General features: G+C 40.8%; 1 protein-coding gene across 2 annotated transcripts in view; it reads right to left on the reverse strand.

The window, feature by feature from the left end:
* Positions 1-23,307, reverse strand: part of ZMAT4 (zinc finger matrin-type 4) — a 362,220-nt gene that overhangs the window by 33,677 nt on the left and 305,236 nt on the right. For both annotated transcript variants that reach the window (XM_070459721.1, XM_020876283.2), the window contains one exon: positions 20,656-20,752. In XM_070459721.1, the coding sequence (XP_070315822.1) occupies positions 20,656-20,752 (97 nt within the window). The remainder of the gene's footprint in view (positions 1-20,655; positions 20,753-23,307) is intronic.

Raw genomic sequence — 23,307 nt, forward strand, 5'->3', positions numbered from 1 at the left:
TATCCTTGCAATGTATTTACTTTTTACGTAATAGTTTGTATCTCCTAATCTCCTAACCCTAACCCTTGTCCTGCCACACTGGTAACCACTAGCTTATGCTTTACCATTTCTGTATTGTTATATTCATTTGTTTATTTTGTTTCTTAGATTCAGCATATAAGTGATAAAATACATTTTTCCAAAAAAGACAAACATATGGCCAATAGGAACATGAAAAAATGCACAAAAATAGGAAATGTAAATCAAAACCCCAATGAAATATCACCTCACACCTGTCAGAATGACCATCATCAAAAAGACAGCAAATAACAAGTGTTGGCAAGGATGTGGGGATGAAGGCACACTGTTGGCGGGGATGCAAACTTGGGTAGCCGCTATGAAAAATAAAGTGCAGATTCTCCAAGAATCTGGAAATAGAACCACTACCCAATCGAGAAATCCCATTTCTGGGTCTATAACTGAAGAAAATGAAAACAATAATTCAAAAAGACACATGCACCCTAATGTTCACAGAAGCCCTACTTACAATAGCCATAAGACAGAGGAACCTAAGCATCCATCAATAGGTGAATGGATAAAGAAGATATACACATTACAGATTATCACTCAGCTATGAAGAGAATAAAACTTTGCCATTTGCAATAACACAGACAGGTCAAGGCGGCATTATGATTAGTGAGATAAGTCAGACAAAGAAAGAGAAATACTGTATATTATCAAGATTTCTCTTTTTAACTATTCTTAAGTTTGAGGTCTGAATAGAGAGTCTGGAGTTCCAGGGGAAAGTGTATATATACATACATATACCATCAAATGTATATATGATAGTGCATGTGTATGTATGTGTGTATATATATATATATATATATATATATATATTCATATAGATAAATAGTATATATGTCATTGAATTAGATCCCTTTTGTAAAATGTGCTAATAGAAAAGAACAGAGCACCCAGGAATGGTACCTATAAGACTCTTTGTACCCAGACTTTTTGATAAGCTTCCTTGGTAGGAATTTTAGAGATGCTGGGGCTGAGCAGGGTCTTGGAAGTCTTTATAAGTTTCTCCCTTTTTGTTCCCTGAAGGAGGTCTGTGCCCTATCTCCTGTCCTCAAGCAGTTTCAGAAGATGGCCCTGCCACTGTGATCCTAGATACCACCTAGTAAATTTCCAGCTCCGCCCATTCACAAACTAGCTAGGCTATTTTCTTTGGAAAGATCTTCCATAATCCTGTCAAATTTTAAATATATACATTGAAAGCAAAATAGACAATTTCACCAAGGGAAATTGGACATTCTATCATAACTCGTTGTCCTGAACAAATTATATAAATAATAATACTTGCAACCACAGATGGTCTATTTCCTGGGAAAGCTCTGTAATAAATCCCTAAGCCACAGGGATGTACCGTACCAGCAGAAAATGTTTTTTTTTTTTCCTTTTTTACTCACCAATGAGAAAACAAATCATTATTTTCTTTTTCCCTCAGATAAATTTCAGCAATTCAAATCAGTTTCAGATGAAACCATGTATTCTCCAGGTGCTGTTTCAATTCTTTAGCATTCTTGGTTCAATTCATTTCTAGGTGGATATTAATTATCTTACACATGTGATTCTAGAGTATTTTTATTAAAGTTATATGGTTCCATTAAAAATGGTCTTTGGTTTACAATTTTTCTATGCACCTAAAGCAGAGAGATTCAGAATGCCATTCATTAATAAAACAAGGTCATTTTCTTGAGAATATTGGAGACCTCTAAACTTCCTCTTTAATTTTTTTCAGAGCAGGACTAAATGAGTCAGCGCTTAATGCTCTGAACTTTCGTCTGGCATTTAGCTGTCTTCCCTTCTTTTGCTATCCAGCTGCTTTATTAGTGTACTGTGGGAGTTTTGCAGCGCGCGAACACGGCTAGACTGAACGCTTCCTACAATCTCCTCCACTGTTTTGTTCCAGTTTTGTCTTTTCACGCTTGAAGGGCAAGGCTTTTGTAGCTCATACAGACCAGCATCTGATTCCCCTGCAGAACGCACCCTTCACCAAGGTGGGTGGTGATAACCAGTGAGCACTAACAAAGGATTCTGTCCATCCTCATGGGTTCCAGCTGGTGACCAGGAATTCAAGCTCATCCTGGCACTTCTCCACTTCCCACCCCTTTCTCCTTCCAACAGCCTGGGCTGCATCCTCCAAGCTCCAGCCTCCAAAGCAAAAGCAACAGCCTTAGAGAGTATTTAACCGGCTGCCACAGCTGCCGGAGGTCAAACCTCTGTTCCGAATAACTGGTGGCGGATGGGGGGGAGCTGTTCAACCTGCCGCTTTTTCCTCTCTGCTCCTTTCCCAACACCAAATGACACATCCACCTTCTGGGCTTTAACTTGATCCTCCCTGCGAAACTGAAAGTATTAGTCGCTTCAGTCATGTCCGACTCTTTGCGACCCCATGGACTGTAGCCCACCAGGCTCCCTCTGTTCATGGGATTTCCCAGGCAAGAATACCGGAGTGTATTACATCTCCAGGGGATCTTCCCTACCCAGGGATTAAACCCAGGTCTCCTGCATTGTAGGCAGATTCTTCACCATCTGAGCCTCCAGGGAAGCACTCTCTAGTCGATTCCAATGTCCCCATTTTAAGCCTTGGCATGTATCTGCACTCCACATCTATTTCCAGCTACCTACAGGACATCTCCATCCCTTCAAAAGCAATGCATTTAAAGCTTAACTGACTAAAATCCCTGTCAGCCTCCATCAGCAACCCTTCCATCTTCTAGACTGGACAAAGGCAGGCACCTTTGACTCTTGCCTCTGTTATCTTCTCAGCAATGGTTTTCAAATGGTTCCTCAGAGTTCTAGAAAACAGCAGGGGCCCGGGAAGAAGTCCAGTGGGTAACACTTTTGACCCTACATGTCCAATTCCAATAGACAGAGTTCTGTTTTCATGCAATTCCACATGCAGCTATTTTAAGAGAGTTCTGCTGTTTACTGTGGCATCTTCGTGAAAAGTTCTATCTTTGGCATGTCCCAGAGCCACACGTCACCCTCTACCGTCCTCACTGCTATTATCTGTGGGGCTGCAGGCCTGTCTTGCTCATCCAGTGAGAACACTGGTGAGGAACACCTTCACTCCACTCTCACACTCATCACTGGGGGCATCACAGTTTCCAAATGTCAGCCAGAAGCCCATGGGGAAAACCAACCACCGCCTCCCAGTGGACAAGCCAGGCTTCCATGGGGAAAACCAACCACCGCCTCCTAATGGGCAAACTAGATTTTTTGTCTCTTCCTACTTGACTCTTCCTGGTATGAAGTGACTCTGTTTTGTACTCTCTTTGAAATTCTTTTCTTCCTTGGCCTCTAAAGCATTAGTCTGTCCTGTTCTCCTGCTATTTGAGAAGAAATAAAAAAGCATCATTATGGGAAAACGGGGTGACATCACTTCCTTTGGTCACCATTTGTGTGGGCATGTCCATCAGTGTGTGTTTCCCTGTTTTTCTCCATATACTCTCTTCAAATGACCTCATCTCTTCCTGGTTCATCCACTTTAACTATCTTCTATGAACTGATGACCCTTGAGTCATATCTCAGTCACCATCTATGATTTGTATTCCAGTCTCAAAAAACCAAATGTCCACTGGAATCTTAACCTGAACACCCTTAGACCCTTACATTCATCCCATCTGCAAATGAATCCACCCTTGTTCACCAGCCCAGGTTCATCCCATACAAGAGTATTTCTCTCACTTATTCATGCCTGCACTAGTCTCTCCTTTCTCTCTATTCCTTGCATGATGGTGTATAAGGTCACCTCAGATATTAGCATTTAAATATTCTTTCATTATGTACATCTATTAATTGTTTCCTCATATAAACTCTAGACTTCTTGAAGGCAGGGGTCACACCATTGGCTGGTTTTCTAGCCTCAAAGTACCTGACATTTAGCTACACATGGAGCCAACACACGAAATGGTATAGAATTATTCTCCAGTATTTGGCTCAACTAATGAAATAAAATGCCAGAAAATCATAACTACATCCGCTCTCTAAATCCAAAAGTAACAGATGCAATTCATCTTATTTGAGTACTACTAACAGGAGAAATCATTCTAAAGTGGAAACGTAAGAAAAAAAATGTTCTAAAATAGATTTTAAAGTTTGACTTAGAGTTATGCCTTAAACATTTTCACCTGCATGACTTTGCATGACTTGATAATCCATCTTTCTCCAACTCCAGCCCTCTGACTGGACAAGGGCATATGAAGACAGATGAGAAAGGCATGATTTATTTGGCTATAGGACTCTGTCCCTAGAGATGGTCAATCTTTGATTCTGAAAGCCAGTCAGAAATTGGGGGACTAAGGCGCGGCTGGGAAGCAGAAGTGGGGCTTCCAGCTTTGCTTCCTGTGGCCAGACTCCTGGTCCAGGGGCAACCACTGACCTTCCAACCTGTGGCCACAGGAGGAGGGGCCTCTCCACTCTTATGCCAGGTTCCCCCAGACTCTCAGCGGCCTCACAAATCTGCCATCTACCACCTTTCTCTGACTGAGAATGATAAAACAATAATGAAGCTACTTACTCCCCGCTGGTCTGCCAAAATGATTAAAAAAACACACACACACACACACAATGGTGAGTCATGAGCTCAGTACATGCATAGTTGCTTTAGAATATTTGAAATCTTGGCTTGATGGGCACTAAGCAAGAAGAACCAAAGGAATCACCATGGACAAAGCCACGATGGGAAGGGGGTGTAGAAATCCTATGCAGGAGAGATAGTTAGCTCCTTGAGTCACATTTCTCACTCGCCCTTTTAAATCCAGACTATATAGAAGCAGATGCTATTTCTCCAACCCTGGGCCCTCAAAGGCCAAGCCTGACCTGCCAGCTCCAGTCCCCCCTGCCCTCTCTGCCCCACTCAATGACACCCTTTAAATGTATACATCAATCCCTCCCATCCAAACTTCTCACAGATGAGGCTCTCAAATTTGTTGTTTATGTATCCCGTTGTACAACTATCCCTGGGACTTCTATGGGAAAGTAGACAAAGTAATTTTTTTCTTCTTCATCAGTTAGCTATTAGGCATGTGTGGAGGGAAGGGTATCATGATGAAAGAAGAAAGCCATCGCCTGAAATCAGACTCCAAGGCAGGTCCAGTGGTCCAGCCTGATTACTCATAATTAACAGAGAACATTTTGGAATGATACTTGGTGACTTTAGTTATTCATATGCTGTGTTGGCCTCAACCCTAATTAGACGGTTGAGGAAAGAAAGACTATTAATTGCTTAGCATCCATTGTGGACACAGGATGAGGTATTTTAATCAAAAGATTCAGGAATAATCCTTCTTCAAGGTTAAAAGAAAAATTACCTTCATGGGTAGTAAAAAAAAAATCTGCTTTGGAATAATAAAGCAGTTCTTGTTATGAATATCTGACTCAGGCTGACTCTTTTATCTGTGTGCTACCTTATAGAAGCTAATCATATGCTATCAATGCCTAGAACCATATGCTAGAGCTCGTATTAGAAGCATGAAGAGAAAACAAATAATTAGAATTGATTTTCAACAGAAGTTGGACAGATAAATGCATCTAATCATCATTCTTTGATCACAACTGTCATTATTCCTAACGTAATTTGCATTCCTGGTTTCTTCTGAGGAATCACCATGAAATATCCTATCAGGTGTTACAAGATTTAAATCATCATACATAAGACATGAGGGCTCTTCAAAGAAAACCCAGAAAATAGGACATTTTGAGTGAAGAAAGCAAAGGCTTTGGGGTAAAGTCTTAGAAGGCAAAGCTTCTGTGACAGTCGAGACAACAAAACAGCAAGTGCTGTCTTGATGCTTCATCCTGTTCATACTTCACACCCCTCCTGCATCCTCAGACCATCTTGGCTCCTTGGTTCCCAGCTCAGGTTCCCAGCTGCTACAGAAATTAAAAGCTGCACCTAAAATGTGTGTTCCTGGTGACACTTTCTTGGACACACAGCAGGGGATGCTATGCCTGGTCACTCAGTTCCACTGCAGTTGGCAGCTGCTCAGAGAATTTGTCAGCCTCCATCACTGAGATGGGCCACCAGCCCTCTCTCCTGCAATTTCAATGGACCCCAAAATGAGAGGTTACTTTTGGGGATCCCAAAGCTTTAGTGCTTAGGCATTTAAAAAGTGCATGAGTGTTTTAAGGATAAGGAATGTAGTTTGTTAGTTTGTCATTCTCTGCTAAGTGACTTGGAACCTAGAATGCAGTGGATCACTCTGTCATGATTGATTCAACTATTGACCCAATCAATGGATGACCTGGAGTTCTTTCACCATGACTTATTGTTTCAATGAAAACATTCAGCTCATGAGTGGAGCAAATTCCATCAGCAGAATGAACTCTCAAGATTCAATATAGAACTATCCATTGCATGTTCTAGAAGGCTGACTAATTAGTGGCTTGCGACTAGGTTTCTTGAGAGTTAAATTTAAATGAGAGATGCCTCTTCACTGTGCATACATACATGAAACCTGCTGGTAGATCTTTAACTTGTGCTGATGTTTTTTTGAAATGCTGGTGTGAGGGAGCCTAACTCTTTTCCTGTCACTTTTAGCAGGAGAACAACAAATGTCTTCCTTCTAATCCAGTAAATTTCCTGTCTGTAAAGAATTGCTCAGATTACATTCCGAACTGGTCTCTCTCTCACATGGAAAGCATTCCTTTTACCTGCAGGATTCTTACATAATATGAAATAACACAATCATGACATCTAGTTCCAAAAAATAGAAAACTGTGTAGCTGGTCTAAAAGGGTCCTTTCTATTATAGATATGCAAGAGCAACTTAATAAGTTGCCTGCCCATGAAAATCTGAGCTGTTAGGAAATTTATCTTATTTAGCACTGGAAAGATGTTAGAACACAGAATCTATTGTTTGAGTTTTATCCATTATCAGAGAAGCCAAATCAGAGGTCTGAAACTCCTCTATTTGAGGCTATTATAAGATCATTCTTGTTAGAACAGGAATACATTTGGCAGTGATGGTTTTGGAATCAAACAGAGTAAAGAGCACATGTTAGCCTGTTAGGTGTCTTTAGAAGAAAGAGCACTTAAATAAGGAAGCAAAAAGACAGATATATCTCTGGGGAGTATAACAGGACCAGAAGCTGTGAGTAGAACTTTGAAGTAATTGTGTCCTGAACTTGAAATGTCACCAACATTTTGAAAGCTAGCTAGATTTTGATTTGTATTTGACTACTCAGCATGACACAGACTGAGATTTCTCTGTGACCCTAAAACCTATAGAAAAGAAAGTACACATTCCTATTTTCTGTTGAGGACTATTCAAAGTGACACATATATACTATAATGATTCTCGAAAATGTATATTCAGACTGAGGCCCAGATTCTGATTACATCTTGCTATGCTAAACTCACTATAGAATGGCCTGGAAAATTTTAACTCCAAGAATGAAAAGAACAAACAAAAATCTTCAAAATGTTTATTGCTGAGTTATAACTTAAATAACAGTAGTTAACACCTGCAGAGGTGACTCCCTAATACAGGAAGATCATTTGTTTTTTGAGAAAACCCTTCCAGATTCTGAAAGATAGGGCCATTTATCAAATGCTGTGAATCAAAGTCAGATTTAATAAGTTAATGTTGAGATTAGCTAAGATCTAGCATGAGCTGCAGCAGACCAGATGCCTGCATACAAAAGGATACATATTATTTTTCAATGGTGAAATTAAAAAATGCAAATGAAGAAGAAAAATGTGGTCTGTGTTAGCAGCAGAATGGTAAAGAAAATCTCTCCAAGGAGTATCAAAAGAATATTAGAAGAATGATTTTAGGAAATGCATCCAGGAGTATAGTCCCATTTATTTTATTTACTTTCAAGGTTTATCACTCGCGGTCTTTGGAGAATAGAGTGCTAATTACAGATGACTGACAAAATGTAACTGGTAACCAGAGCCAGAGAAAGTCAGAAGCCTGAATAAGAATCAGAGTGTAAAGACCACACACACACACTGGGAGCTTTCAAATAATGTCATTTCTCCATAAAAAAGAACGAAATAATATCATCTGCAGCAACACAGAGGACCTAGGGACTGCCACAGTGAGAGAGGTAAATCAGAGAAAGATAAATAGCATAGGATATCACTTATATGTGGAATCCAAAATGTGATACAAATGAATCTGTCTGTGAAACAGACTCATAGATATGGAGAATAGGCTTATGGTTGCCAAGAGGGGAGAATGGGGGAGGGGAAGGATGGATTGGGAGTTGGGGATTAGCAGATGCAAACTACTATATATATATATATATATATATATATATATATAGAGAGAGAGAGAGAGAGAAAGAGAGAGAGAGAGGAGAGAAAGAGAGAGAATGGATAAACAATATGGTCCTATTGTGTAGCACAGGGAACACTATTCAATATCCTGTAATAAATCATCATGGAAAAGAATATATACACACACACACACACACACACACACACATATATATATGAAACTTAATCACTTTGCTGTACTGCAGAAATTAACACAACGTTGTAAATCAATGATACTTTAATAAAATAAATTCTTAAAAAGTGTTCTTTCTGACGCGGCCCGATTGAATACCAATGTTGAAACCGTGTAAAATGAGGACTTGGAACAGGTGGAAGGCAATAGACCCCAAGAAACTCAGAATGAGACTAGCCTTCTGTTCCTAGATAATTCTTTATATTCCACTGTCTGATTTAGGTCAATCTGGACTCTAAACCCTGAATGGGCCTGAACTTTCGTTTGAGTACAAAACCCCAACTTTGAGCAAGCAACTAGACTTTGCTATGAAGAATTCTGTAGCAATCTTACAGAAGGAGTGTGCGTGTCGCTCAGTCATGTCTGACTCTTTGCAACCCCATGGACTGTAGCCTGCCCGGCTCCCCTGTCCATGGGATTCTCCAGGCAAGAATACTGGAGTGAGTTGCCATTTCCTTCTCCAGGGGATCTTCCGAATCGATGGGTCAAACCCAGCTCTTCTGCACTGCAGGCAGATTCTTGACCATCTGAGCCACCAGGAAAGCCAAAAAGAGTACTTAGGACAAAAAAGTCCTGAGGGAGCCATCAATATTCATCTCCCTGTTCCCCAAAGCCCATTTCAAATGCAATTTCATTAATACAGAATGACAACTAACACTTATGAGAATAAGGTTCATGCCATTCAAGCCAAGCATTGTCTAAGAAGTTTCATATTTTTTGTTATTGTTGCTTTTTGTGATTCTTAAAGCTCAGTCCTCATCACAGTTTTGGGAGGAATTTTTATTTATTTTTATTATTTTTTCCTTCTATTTTTTTCTTTAATTTTATTTTTCTTTATTTTTTTTAATCTGTCACATTTTTTCAGGTGTGGAAACTAAGCTCCAGAGAGGTCTCTGGGTAAGAAACTCAAGGGCACCCAGTCAGAAGCTGAAGATCCAGGACTGAACCCTGCTGGTCTCATTCCTAAGCCCCTTCCCTGCCCTCACCCTTGACTACCTTTCCTTCAGGCCTCTGACCAGAGGAATTCCAGAAGCATTCTGTGCCAATATATCCTGTACTGATTCTAGCTGCACTTGCTTGACTACGCGTTGTATCCCCTCAACTAGAGGGGTACAATGTTGAGAGGCATAATGATCTTCTATTATCCCTAAGACCTATTTCAATGTCTCAAACACAGGAGATGCTCAACTGATTTTGGTCCTTGGAGTGAATTGAATGGGGTGAGGGGTAAATTTGCCCAGTCACTCAAACTACTACCTCCTTTATTTACACTAGGAAAATCCCAGCCAGAGTGGACCTACCCAATCCTCTCTTCCAGCTAAAGGGCAGTGATGGAGAGCCAGACTCAAAACCATAACCGTGGCATGCTTCCAGCCCCAGCCTGTCTCCTCCAACCACTCCCCGACCAGCATCAACCCACAATGAAGCAAGGTCCTTTGTTTATCTTAAGTCAGTTTCCTGGCACTTCCCGTCCTATGACAATGTTAAGAGATTGTTGGCCAAATTCAATGTTTTTTCCAGAGTTAGGTCGGAGTAGAAGTCAAGGCAGCTCAACATAATTAACACATGGACATATTCTAGTTTCTGATCACCTCTGGTGAGATGAGTGAGAAGGTTACATAACTTACAAAGGCCCAGACTGAGTATAAAACCAGAGGCCTGACTGCTCAGGTGAGGGGCCAAGGTCCCCTTTCCAGCCTTCCTCTTGCCTCTCGTCCATCCTGTTGGCCGGAGAAACCGACAGAATGAGTGCTTGGTATTCACAACACGGAATAAAGTGAGAGTAAGCTTTTCTCTCTAATCTCTCCTTGGACAATGAACTTCACCTCTTTTGCCCCAAGTCATAGCCTTTGAAAAGCGCCTTTGTCTTTGTTTAAGGATGGGATAAACAGGCCTCTAGCACACCTTTCCTTTAGCAGAATTTGACCCTGAGGGGGTTGGTCAATTTCTGGGCCACTCAGCAAGAGACAAATAAACACTAAAGCAGGATGACTTGAGAGCCACTCTTCTGCAGCTGGAAAATCCTAAAAAGTTTAAAAAGCTCAACCCTGAAGCATAAAATTAGATAATGTTGGGTTAACAGAGATTTTGACTGCACTATATTCAGTGAGGGCTTTGAAACTCAGTGAGGGGACATGATTTGAGGAGCACTGATCTAGGACTTGCTGTCCACCTCCCAGGCCAGGCCTACTGGGCTCCATCCCTTCCTTCCAGTGGTTCTTTTCTCTCTTGATGCAGATGAACTTTCCAGAACCAAGTCAGGTAACAGCCTTACACCCTTGGAAGCTGGTACTAAGTGACTTTCTTTCTTCTTCTTTTTTTTTTTAACTGATGTGAACTCTTTTTAAAGTCTTTACAGAATTTGTTACAATATTGTTTCTGTTTCATATTTTGGTTTTTTGGCTGTGAGGCATGTGGGACCCTAGCTCCCTGACCAGGAATCAAGCCTGCACCTCCTGCACTGGAAGATGAAGTCTCAACTACTGGACCACCAGGGGAGTCCCTCGGAGACCGAAGTGGTGTTCTGAAGCAGTAAGACACGAATATGAGAGGTAGGCAAGGGACTCACGGTCAAAGCTGAGCCTTGAAACCATCAGCTCAGACCACTCTGGAGACAGCCATGACTCATGCAAATGTCAAGCAGGTCAAAATCAAAGGCCCTCTAGGCTTCCCCTGCTAGCTCAGTCGGTAAAGAATCCCCCTGCAATGCCAGAGACCCCGGTTCGATTCCTGGGTTGGGAAGATCCACTGGAGAAGGGATAAGCTATCCTCCCCAGTATTCTTGGGCTTTCCTTGTGGCTCAGCTGGTAAAGAATCTGCCTACTATGTGGGAGACCAGGGTTCAATCCCTGGGTTGGGAAAATCTCCTGGAGAAGGGAAAGGCAGCCCACTCTAGTATTCTGGCCTGGAGAATTGCAAAGAGTCGGACACGACTGAGCAACTTTCGCATCACATCCAAAAGGAGGGGGATGGGAAACGAGTCAGCTTGAGAATACTAGGGGTCATCAGTCATTCTGTAAATAATATGAAAGAGTGAAAGAGCTCTGTATTTAGTTCTTTCCAAGCCCACAAAAGGCTCAATCTAGTCACAGACTGTAATTGTAATGTATCCTTAGATATGGCATACAGAGCAAAAGCATGCAAGTGAGATTTAGGAAAAACAGAGATATTAGAATTGCCTGTGTACTAGTGCTATAGAGGGGGACATGTATAGTTTTTTCCTGCTTCTCTGGAATTCCTTTATCTATAGGCTACTGTCTCTTCCATTTGAGAAACTGGACTCTGGGGCTTTCCACCAAGAAGGGAGGACTCTTGACAATAGTGAACTTGAATATTCAATTAAAAACAGAGTTAATTGTGGAAAAGACTGGAGGTCCCTTAAAAAACTAATAATAGAGTTATCATATGGTCCAGCAATCCCACTCCCAGGCATATATCCAGACAAGACACAAATTAATTTGAAAATACACATGCACTCCGATGTTCACAATAACACTACTCACAATAGCCAAGACATGGAAGCAAGCTAAGTGGCCAGCAGCAGAGAAATGGATAAAGAAGATGTGTTAAACATATGTGGAATATTCCTTGGCCATCAAAAAATGAAACTTTGCCATCTGCAGCGACATGGATGGACCTAGAAGTTATTATACTAAGTGAAGAAACTCAGGCAGAGAAAGACAAATATCATACGATATAACTTGTGTGTGGGATCTAAAGAGTGATACAAATAAACTTACTCACAAAACAGATTCACAAACAGGAAAAACAAACTTATGGTTACAAAGGGTAAAGGAGGGGAGGGATAAATTAGGAGTTTGGGATGAATAGATACATACTACCATATATAAAGCAGATAAAGCACAAGAATTTACTCTGTAGTACTATAGTTGATATCTTGTAACAACCTATAGTGGAAAAGAATCTGAAGCTGTACATCTGAAAGTGACACAACACCGCAAAGCAACTATAGTTTAATAAATACATTTTACAAAGCAGGGCTAAATAGACAATGGCCTTTGATCCACAAGCCCTACCTCAGCCCCATCTTTGTGCTTCACCCGGCTCCCTGTTCACAGTGCCCAGGATGTAACTGGGCTTCCCAGGTGGCGCTAATGGTAAAGAACCCTCCTGCCAATGCAGGAGACATAAATGCATGTTCGATCCCTGAGTTGGGAAGATCCCCTGGAGAAGGAAATGACAACCCATGCCTGGAGAATCCCATGGACAGAGGAGCCTGGCAGGCTACGGTCCATAGAGTTGCAAAGAGTCAGACAAGACAAGCGACGGAACACACAGGATATAAATCTAGCCCTTGGGCTAGAAAGACGCGGTGACACTCCACAAGCTCCACTTCCTACCGGGGCTCATCTGCACCGTCAAACTCATAAACTGGAACAAGCAAAGCAGTTGCCTTGGATTCTAGACTGTGCCCTTTATTCTGAGTCTTTCCAAGCAGCTCACAAATAATTATCAGCAGAGGAGAACTAACTTCACCCTCTTTGGGAAAGGACAGCTCTGATGTCAACACTGTCTCATGCCCTGTTGATCTCAGCACTCAGAACCAAAGTCCCAACCCCTCCGGTTACTGAAATTGATTATTGACAGGAAACGACATTGAAAATTCAACAAAAATTTCTAAATTTTTAGCCTTCGAAGAAGTCCACGCCTTGATGTGGTTTTTGTTTGCTGGCTTGCTTCTGAAGAGAACAACACCTTGAAATACTAAAGCCACTTTACTTATTATAGTCGCTATTGTTGTATAATCCCAGGCAAGAATACTGAAGTGGGGTGCCGTTTCTTTTTTCAGGGGTTCTTCCCGACCCAGGGATTGAATCCAAGTCATCTGTGTCTCCTGGGTTGGCAGGCGGATTCTTTACCACTGAGCCACCAAGGAAGCCCAATATTGAAGCGGAAGCTTCACCACTTTGGCTGAAGCAAAGAGACAACTCATTGGACAAGACCCTGAAGCTGGGAAAGACTGAATGCAGAAGGAGAAGCGGGCAGCAGAGAGTGAGATGGTTAGCCAGCAATGGACACGAATGAGCAGACTGGGAGATACTGGAAAACATAGCAGCCTGGTGTGCGGCCGAGCAGCAACAAATTTACTGTGATTCCAGTACATTCTCCATGCTTGGCATCTCTTGCAAAAATATCTTATTTATTATTATTGGTTGTACTCCCACCTAACTCTTATCCGGAACGCAAGAACTGAATTCCAAGGTTTTTAAAGCAAATATATTCCAGCTCTGAAAATGAGACTGAACATCCATTCAATCACTTCACAAATAAATGAACATAACGGGGAAATGAATAATATGAAGATTTTGTCTGGACGATTCATATTGATTGGGAAAAAATTGCAGAAAAAGCAGCGGCTATCACCATTTCAGGCTTCTTCTCAAAGGGAGCAGCACATTTACAACTAAGTTGTGGTCAGTCAGATGTATTCTCTTAGACACTTGTATCTCATTTTCAATTGTCTGAAATATCAAAGTAAGTAACGACAACTTTTATATCCTTTAATTCTAAGTAATATAATGTCCTGAAGCTTGAAGTGTTCCCCAAACTCAAATTTAAGTACATTATGGGGGCGGGGACTGTTCATTAGTCTATAGTATGAACTCATGTGTCTTTAAATTTCATTTTAAGCACTTGTGCTAATTGACAGGCTAGATCTCCTGGAAATACTGAAAAATCTACTAATGGGCAATTGCTTTATATGTCAGGGTGATCATTTGCATTTCTAAACCTTTAATCTCATTAGATACTGTGTATTTCTCTTGCTATTTAACCATGGAGCAACATTTGACTGTCATTTTGCTGTTTATGACATTTGCCCAAAAAAAGAAAAAGCCATTTAACTAGTTGAGCCAAGAACAGAAGTCAGGTTTACTGGCAACCTTTACTATTACAGTTATAACACTTAAATAACGCTATTATTGTCACATTGCTCTTAAGTATTATTGTAACAGTAATAGGAAAGGTTGCCAATAAACCTGACTTCTGTTCTTGGCTCTGCCGACCGATTATTCTGGGGGCCTTGGACAAGTCTGAGATTAAATTTTCTAACCTATAAAATGGAGATGAGAGTCTCTGGCCAATTATAGGACTGCTATGTGTATGAGATGTGATCCTTTCAAAGCTTTTTAGTCTGTAGCTGTGTCCCAGTCTCATATAAGTCCCACTTCAGTTATCCACGGTGGCATCACCATCACACCATCCTCTCCATCATCACCATCACCATCATTGTCATGATTGGGATCAGCATTGTAAGCAGTTGTCCAGGAAAATAGGACTGAGGATTACTTACAAAACAAAGCATGAAAGTCTCACACTATATTAATTTCCTAGGGCTGGCCTCAAAAAGTAGTCAAAGCTGAGTGACTTCGAATAACAGAAATGTATTCTCTCTAGAGAATGGAAGTTCTAGAAGATGGAAGTCTGAAACCAGGTGTCAGCTGGGCGACATCTCTGGAGGAGAATCCCCCTGGCCTCTCCCAGACCCTGCTGGCCCCTGGTGGCCCTTGGCTTGGAAGGAAGCAAAGTCCAAACTCTGAATCCATCTTCATGTAGTCACCTTCTTCGTGTGTGCAAATCTCCCTTTCCATCCCCTCATAAAGACACCGTAAGTCATTCTCATAAATCCAGAAAGATGTCATCTTGAGATGCTCAACTTTTACTTCTGTAAAGACGCTATTTACAAATGAGGTCGTATTCTGAAGTTCTGGTTGGACATAATTGGGGCAGGGAAGGGTCATTGCCAGTTTTAGTAAAAGGTCAAGGCTGACTGGGGGGATGTTTCAGGAGGAGTTTTAGGTCTGAATTCAGGTTTCATAAAAAAGAATACCAGGATCATGAGTAAAACATGGAAAGAGGAAGCACATTTGTCTCATCCTTGTCAGCACTGATCACTCATCTTCGAGGGAAGTGAGACTGAAAGAAGGTTTGTCGGTGCCCAGGGTCACTCAGAGGGCAAAACTGCCCTAGAAATAAAATCCAGTGTGCTTTCCAATACACAACTGAATCATCTTTGCTCATCTCAACACTTCCCTAGAAATGATTGCTAAAAATATAAATATAAAACCTTGAAAATTACTGACACTTTAATACTTATGTTGACTTAGAGTAGAACAGTTAAAAAACCACTTGGCTGACCTCCATTTCTGGTTCTGGTTGAGTAACTGGTCACACTAACCTTCCACCTGAAGACAAAATAAGAGCTGGATGCAATTCAAAGGAAAAAGCTTTTGAAAGCCTTGAAGAGCTGCTGTAGTTGATGTTGGTATACCTCAAGGGAAATATGACTAGTAACAAAGAAGGACATTTTATGATGGCAAAAGATGATTTTAGAAAAAGGGCCCATATAATAAGAAGGCATGAAAAACCCTAAATTTGTAAGTAGCTAATAATATATCTTTAAATATATAAAACTAAATACAAAGGATTAACAGGACACAACGGCTAATCCATACGTATAGTTGGAAGTTTTTAATTATATCTGCTTCTCATGGATATAACAAATAGACAAAAAAAATCAGTGAGGATATACTAATTTGAACTAGATTAAACAACTACCTAATTGATAGCAAGGACCATTTACCCAACAGTAAATTCTTTTCAAGTAAACATAATACATGAGCAGAATTGACTGTGTGCCTGGGGAACAAAGCGCGTGCATGCGTGATAAGTCGCTTCAGTCCTGTCTGATTCTGCGACCCCATGGACTATCGCCCGCAAGGCTCCTGTATCCAGGATTCTCTAGGCAAAAAAACTGGAGTGGGTTGCCATGCCCTCCTCCAGAGAATCTTCCCAACCCAGGGATTGAAACTGCATCTCTTAAACCTCCTGCATTGGCAGGCAGGTTCTTTACCACTAGCACCACTCGGGAAGCCCCAAGGAACAGAGTAAGTCTATACAAATTTCAAGAGACTGAGGTCATTTAGAATATTTTTTCTGACCCTGGTAGAATCCAGATACAAATAAATTACAAAAAATATAAATAGGAAAATCCTATAAATATTTGATTTTAGACATAACACTTCTAATCAAATATGAGTAAAAGGAGAATTTCTAAACAAACATGAGTAAAAGGAGCAAAACAGAAAGTATATTGAAATAAGTAACAATGCAAATACTACATATTAAAACTTTTGTAATACATAAAGTTGCTTTTAGAATGAAGCTAAAACAATTGGTTGAGGTACATTGAAAACCTTAAATTCTTATACTATAAAAAGAAAAAACATTGAAAAACTGCTAACTTACACTTTTTTTTTCTAATTTTTATGTTGACGTATATAGTCCATGGGGTTGCAAAAGAGTTGGACACAACTTTAGTGACTAAACAATAACAGCAATAATGAATTCACAGTGTTGTGTTAGTTTCAAGTGTAGAGCAAAGTGATTCAGTTTTATATATGTGTATATATACATCTTTTTTCTTTTTCAGATTTTTTTTTCAGTATGGATCCTACACTTTTATATTAAGAAGCTAGGGGGGAAATGCAGATTAAACCTAAAAAAGTAGAAAAAAAGGAAATAATGTTTTAAAGGTCATAGAATAACTGCACATGAAGAAAATCAACAAATCCCCAACATCTGATCATCTTAAAGAAACCTAATAAAGAATGATAAACCTCTAACAAAAAGTTGGGCCAAAAAAAGAGGAAGAAACAAAATAAACAATGTCCAGAAAGAAAAAATATTCCACAGACATCAAAAATAAAATTAGGTGATAAACACCTTTATAACAATATATTTTAAAATGCAAATAAATGGACACATTCATTGAAAGACAGTATAAGAAACATAGAAAATATGAACAGTATGGTAATAAAAGAAAACTACTTTTATAATCAAAATACTCCCATAGCATAAATCCATCACCAACTCATTGGAAAAGGCCCTGATGCTGAAAAAGATTGAAGACAAAAGGAGAAGGCGGTGACAGAACAGGAGATGGTTATATAGCATCACTAACTCACTGGACGTGAGTTTGAGCAAACTCCAGAAGATGGTGAAGGACAGGAAGCCTGGCGTGCTGCAGTCCCTGGGGTCGCAGAGAGTCAGACACAGCTTAGCAACTCAACAGCAAAGCATAAATCTCTAGGCCTAGATGACTTCACCAATGAATTCCTCCTAGCAGTTAGGATCAGAAACAGAAGTGGTCCACCACAAACTCATTCAGGGATTAGACATAGAAGGCAAAGCTCTCAACTTGTTTAAGCAGGCCCCCACACACTTGAAACCAAACCTAACAAGGATATTACAAGAAAGTTACAGAGCAGTCTGTCTCATAAACCAAGACACATATAAACACACACACAGGATACTCAGATTCAGTATAATAGCAGATGAACCAGACCAGCGGGGCGGAGCTACAGTTGTTTTCTTCACATTTCCTTCATTTCACTCTTCAGAAGCACAGCAACCTCGTACTTTTGTGGTTAAAAAAAAAAAAGCAACTGTCTTGTTTATTGAAAAAAAGGCAGCACAGAAGGCAATGTACCCTTCTGAAGTCATGTATGTTTATTAAATTACACTAGGGAGACGATGCCCTTTTTCAAAATTCACCATGGGGCCTTCTACCGGCCGTCCCTGACATCCTGTGTCCCAAGCCTGTCTGCGGTGACTGAATGACATGAATTAATTAGAAGTGTGAGTCAGACGCTGCTGAGTCCGGTCCTGGTTCTGCCATTTGTCGGGTGTTGGCTGACTCACTTAGCTTCTCTGAGCCTTGGTTTTTTCAAATCAAGTAACGGTCAGTAATATGTATGTTGGGGCTTCCCTGGTAGCTTAGCTAGTAAACAATCCACCTGCAATGCAGGAGACCCCAGTTTGATTCCTGGGTCTGGAAGATCCCCTGGAGAAGGGATAGGCTACCCACTCCAGTATTCTTGGGCTTTCCTGGTGGCTCAGGGGGTAAGGAATCTGCCTGCAATGCGGGAGACCTGGGTTTAATCCTTGGGTTGGGGAGATCCTCTGAAGGAGGGCATGGCAACCCACTATAGTATTCTTGCCTGGAGAATCCCCATGGACAGAGGAGCCTGGTGGGCTACAGTCCATGGGGTCACAAAGAGTCGGACACGACTGAGCGACTGAGCGCAACACGTATGTTGAGGTGGTTAAGGGGACAAAATAAGGTAATAGACATGACTATGCCTGGCTCAACTTCTGTCACAGGAAGTTTTATAGGAACACAGAGAGAAGTAGATGCTTTTCTGAAACTGAGATGCTATCTAGCTGCATTAGTTATCTACATGATACCTGCCACCTAAAGTCACTACTGTCTACATTTTTCTACCCATGAAAGCAATAAATACGTCCTAAATAATGATTATTTCATGTTGCAGCTCCTTGTAAGGTGTGTGAGTGCTGGTTAGAGTGTTGGCTAGAAGGCATACACTGTGATCATTAGAGATGTTGAAGGGATTATGCTTTTGGTTGGGGGTGGCAGGCGGGATAGCAGCTCCGAGTAATCAATGCAGGTGTCAGTAACCAATCATAGAACATACTGCTTTTGAAGAATTTCCTTGATAAAAGCCCTGTGGGGGTGAATAAGAGTAAAGCAAGTCACGAAAGCAGTTTTGACTCACCCAACAGCACGACGTGGAGGAAAAACTGAGTCAGTAAGTGTCAGTCAGAAACTCTGGGCTTAAACCCCCCACTGAAGCCAGACCCACTGTGATCTACATCTTTACAATATCTCTGCAAAGAAATTTCCTGGCCTGGAATGCGCCTTCCTCATATACCTGCTTGGAAAGTCATTACTTACATCTTATAATCACACATTCACGCCGTCAGCAATGTATTGTTCTTGTTTAGTTGCTAAGTCGCAGCTGACTCTGCAACCCCATGGACTGTAGCCCACCAGGCTCCTCTGTCCTTTGGATTTCCCAGGCAAGAATACTGGAGTGGGTTGCCATTTCCTCCTCCAAAGGCTCTTCCCAATCCAGGGATCAAACCCATTATTTCCTGCATGGTAAGCAGATTCTTTACCACTGAGTTACCTGGGAAGCCCATCAGGAATGTTCATGAAGCACTAGAGATGTATCAGGTGCTGTGCTGGGCATTGGGTGATAGCAGAAAACAAAAAATAAAACCCCGACTTCACTGTTATGAACTCAGCCTCTGCATTGATGTCCCAGGAAATCTTCCCCTGCCCCTGGTCCTGAGTTCGGGGTGCTCACTTTATGGTAACAGTGAACAGTCTATGTGTTTACACGACTGTTTCCCCAGCTTGGCAGAGAGTTCCCAAGAGGAAGGCTTAAGTCCACTCAGCTTTTCTTCCCCAAGGCACACTCAGGGTCTGACACATGTTGGAGTTCCATCAATGTTTGTCCAACGAATCATTCATTATTCATGAGGCCCTGATATAGTCAGATCTGTTTCAATGATTCTGCTCATGAATATGAGAGAAATGAAAACAACTTTATTCAGCAAAATTGCATCTTTTTGAGATAGCCTTTTGTTTTTTCCCTATTTTATTAGATTTTATTAGCAGTTCTAGCAGCTACTTTAAAAATACCTAAAAGTATTGGTTTTATAAAAAGACGAGCAGTGCTATATACAGGGGAAACAACGCCTGATTAGCCTTTTCTGGTTTAAAATCATGAGACTCAGAGGCGTGTGTGGAATGAGCTTCCATTCAACTGAAAATAGCTGTACATGTGAATGACTTAAAATTCCAGATTTGTTAGGTTTCCAGACTAATCAACCATACTCTTCTAGAAACAGAAAGTGGTAGAAGACATGCATAGAATTTGACTTCACAACAAGGAGGCCTGGTCCATCCCCAAAGTATTAAGAGAGATTATACTGTTTATCTTAAAACATTGAATATAGACGTAAAGATTCCTGGGAAGTTCATACAAATGTGCTCACTGTCCTTGAAAAGAAGGAAAGAAATGGAAAAAAAAAATTGTCATCACTGTATCCAAAAAAAAAATGGAAGAAGTCATTCTTCAAGCAGTGTCAGGCAGGCTCTGTAGGCTTGAGTGGCGTAAATATCAAGGGAAACTTGGAGATAAGAGATGTAGTTTTCATCTACTTATTTTGCAATAAGTAAAGCGGTTAGCCTTCATTCATCATACTAAAGGTTACATACAAAAGGACTGAAGAGTTAAAACATGAAAGTACCTACTTGGTCTGGTGTTTGGATCCTTTCAGGTGGGCATGATACTGTTCTATTGAGTTTAGAGAGACACTGCAGGTGGTGCATCTGTAATTGCGCCTCAGACCTGTGAATGACAGACACACAGACCTGGTTAGCTGCATCACTGTCATCAACCACCGGAACAACTCCCGAAATCCCCGAACGTTCAGGGACAGACTATCTTAGAGGCCATCCGATCTAACCCACCGGTAACATTTCAATCCCTCCACCCAAGAACCCAACCTGCAGGTTCCTTAGCAGAAGCTGACTGTGAATACTTTGGAAGCAGCCTGTCTCATTGCTGAATGACTGAAATGATTAGGACCTACTTCTTGGTGAAAAATGTTTCTGGATACTTTGTAACCCAAAGAAAGAAGCATTCTACTTTTTCCTTAAGGCAGACAGATGTGGCAAACTACTGTTTCTGCAATGAAATTTGAGACTACAGAGAAAAATCCTGTTTCAATTCCTCTTCCACCTTTATTCCAATCACAGAATCAGAAATGCAGCTTTTGATATCATTCATGTCAACTCTTCTCCCAGGATCATCTTATAAAATGCAAATACCCAGGAGAAGGATTAATTCATCTATTTATTTTTAAAGATTTTTTTTTTTTTACTGTGGATAATTTTAAATTAAGTCTTACTGAATTTGTTACAATATCATTTCTATTTTATGTTTTGGTTTTTTTACCCCAAGGCACATGGGACCTCAGCTCCCTGACCCAGGATCAAACACACATCCCCTGCAACAGAAGGTGAAGTTTTAAGCACTGGTCCTCCAGGGAAGCCCCAACTAACTTAAGTCACATGAAAAATCACTTTCCACCAGAGAGTTGAAATCAAAGTTATTCACTCATCTGTTTACTCATTTGGTTAATCCAACAATAGACTATCAACTTTGGACCAGATATTAGGGATTCCAAGATAAATAAGATGCTCTTTGTTTTCATGAAGGTTAGTTTAAAAAAACAAACAAAAAAAAAACCTTGACTCCCATAAAATATTGACTCATCCAGAGTCAAATGTGTTAGAAAGAAACTTCAGCCAAACATCCGCCACATCTCATGTTCCTTCTGCTGCTATGTCCCCATGAAAGTGGAGAGAAAAAGTGGCTACAGCATCATGGCTGAGACTTCAGATTTTAAGTCTTGGCTCCAAATATTCCTGGTTGTGTAATGTAGGGAAAGTCGCATAATTTCTTATCGGCTTCAGTTTTTTCATCTACGAAATGAAGACAAAGCCATCCATATCACAAGGTTTTATAAGAATTAAGTGAATATACATATTAAAATGCTTAGCAAGTGAGACTTCTTGTTAATTTTACTCCAAGATTCTCTCTTCCCATTGTCAAACCCAGAATATTAAACAGTTATAGCATTTTTCCTGATGAATGCATAATATTTTCTTTCTAAGGGGCAATATCATTCTTATTTTCCTAAAAGGAAAGTAACGCACAGGGTTGGAAGAATTTTGCAATCTTTTACCTGAGTGACTTCACAAAAATTACCTGACTTCTCTGAGCTTCTGTTTTCTTATAAGATTGTGAGGAAGACTGAGTAAGATAAGGTATAAAGTAGTGTCTGCTACACAACAAATAATCAACATAAACTCGTTATTATATGATTGCAAAGAGGTATTATAAGGGAATCATGGTTTCCCAATGCCCAGGACGAAGTCCTAAGTTGAAGTTCTAAGACATAGATGCTAGCTATACCACCATGACTAAAGTAGAGATAAGAGTCCCAGTTCAGGGCATTCAAAGGAAGTGATCAAGAACCAGTTTCTAACTCAAGCTGGTCACTCATCACCAGTCTGAAAAAAGATATTGAGAAGAAGGAGAGAATTTATTAAAGGGAGTTATCTCATACTATGAGTTTGACTTACCCTTGCCCATGTCAGATGGGGGATTCCTTCTCTTTCACCTCACATCCCCGGGAAAAAGACTCAGTGGAACTACCTGGGGATCTTGAGAAACCCCTTCCTGAGTTTGAGTGTCCTGGACTGGACACCACCCTCGAGATCCAAAGAGCGAGCGACTGTGGCTGCTTAGCTGCTCTGATGGGGAAGTAAGAGAGGTGGAAGGATTGTACCTGGCATGTATTCTCAGAGCTTGTTAGAGCAAAAGACATGAAGTGTTCCACAGACCACGTGTGTACCATGTATGAATAGTTGGGGCAATCTGACCCCAGCAGAAGGATGCTATAGAGTTCAGCTGGACATCAAGGGCCTTAAAGTGACCCTAGAAGAGATACTTAGCTTAGGGCTAAGTATCAAGTAATGCTGAGTTCTTGAAAAAGCCATGAAACCACCCCAAGGGAAAGAGCCAAATGGCGTCTAGGCTAGCTTTGTCTGTGTATCTATCAAGTAAGCCTTTATCTCCCTTACCTTTCTAACCTGATACCCTGCATCCCTCAGCCCTGCAGGAACGTGAGCTGAGATAAAGGGAAAAAAAGCATAAGCCAAGGGCAGAGAAGAAGAGAGAAGCCTCCTTCTGCCTCCTTCTGCATGACAAACAGGCAGCCCAAGCAGAACTGACCTGAGGGAGGGGAAAAACTCACTTTCAATTAGGTTCGCAGTTATTTAAAAATTATTCTTCTGTCCTGTGTGAACAAAGGATGTCACTTGCCATTTCAGTAA

Source organism: Odocoileus virginianus, chromosome 32, assembly GCF_023699985.2.
Source record: "Odocoileus virginianus isolate 20LAN1187 ecotype Illinois chromosome 32, Ovbor_1.2, whole genome shotgun sequence".
In the NCBI taxonomy this organism is placed as follows: domain Eukaryota; kingdom Metazoa; phylum Chordata; class Mammalia; order Artiodactyla; family Cervidae; genus Odocoileus; species Odocoileus virginianus.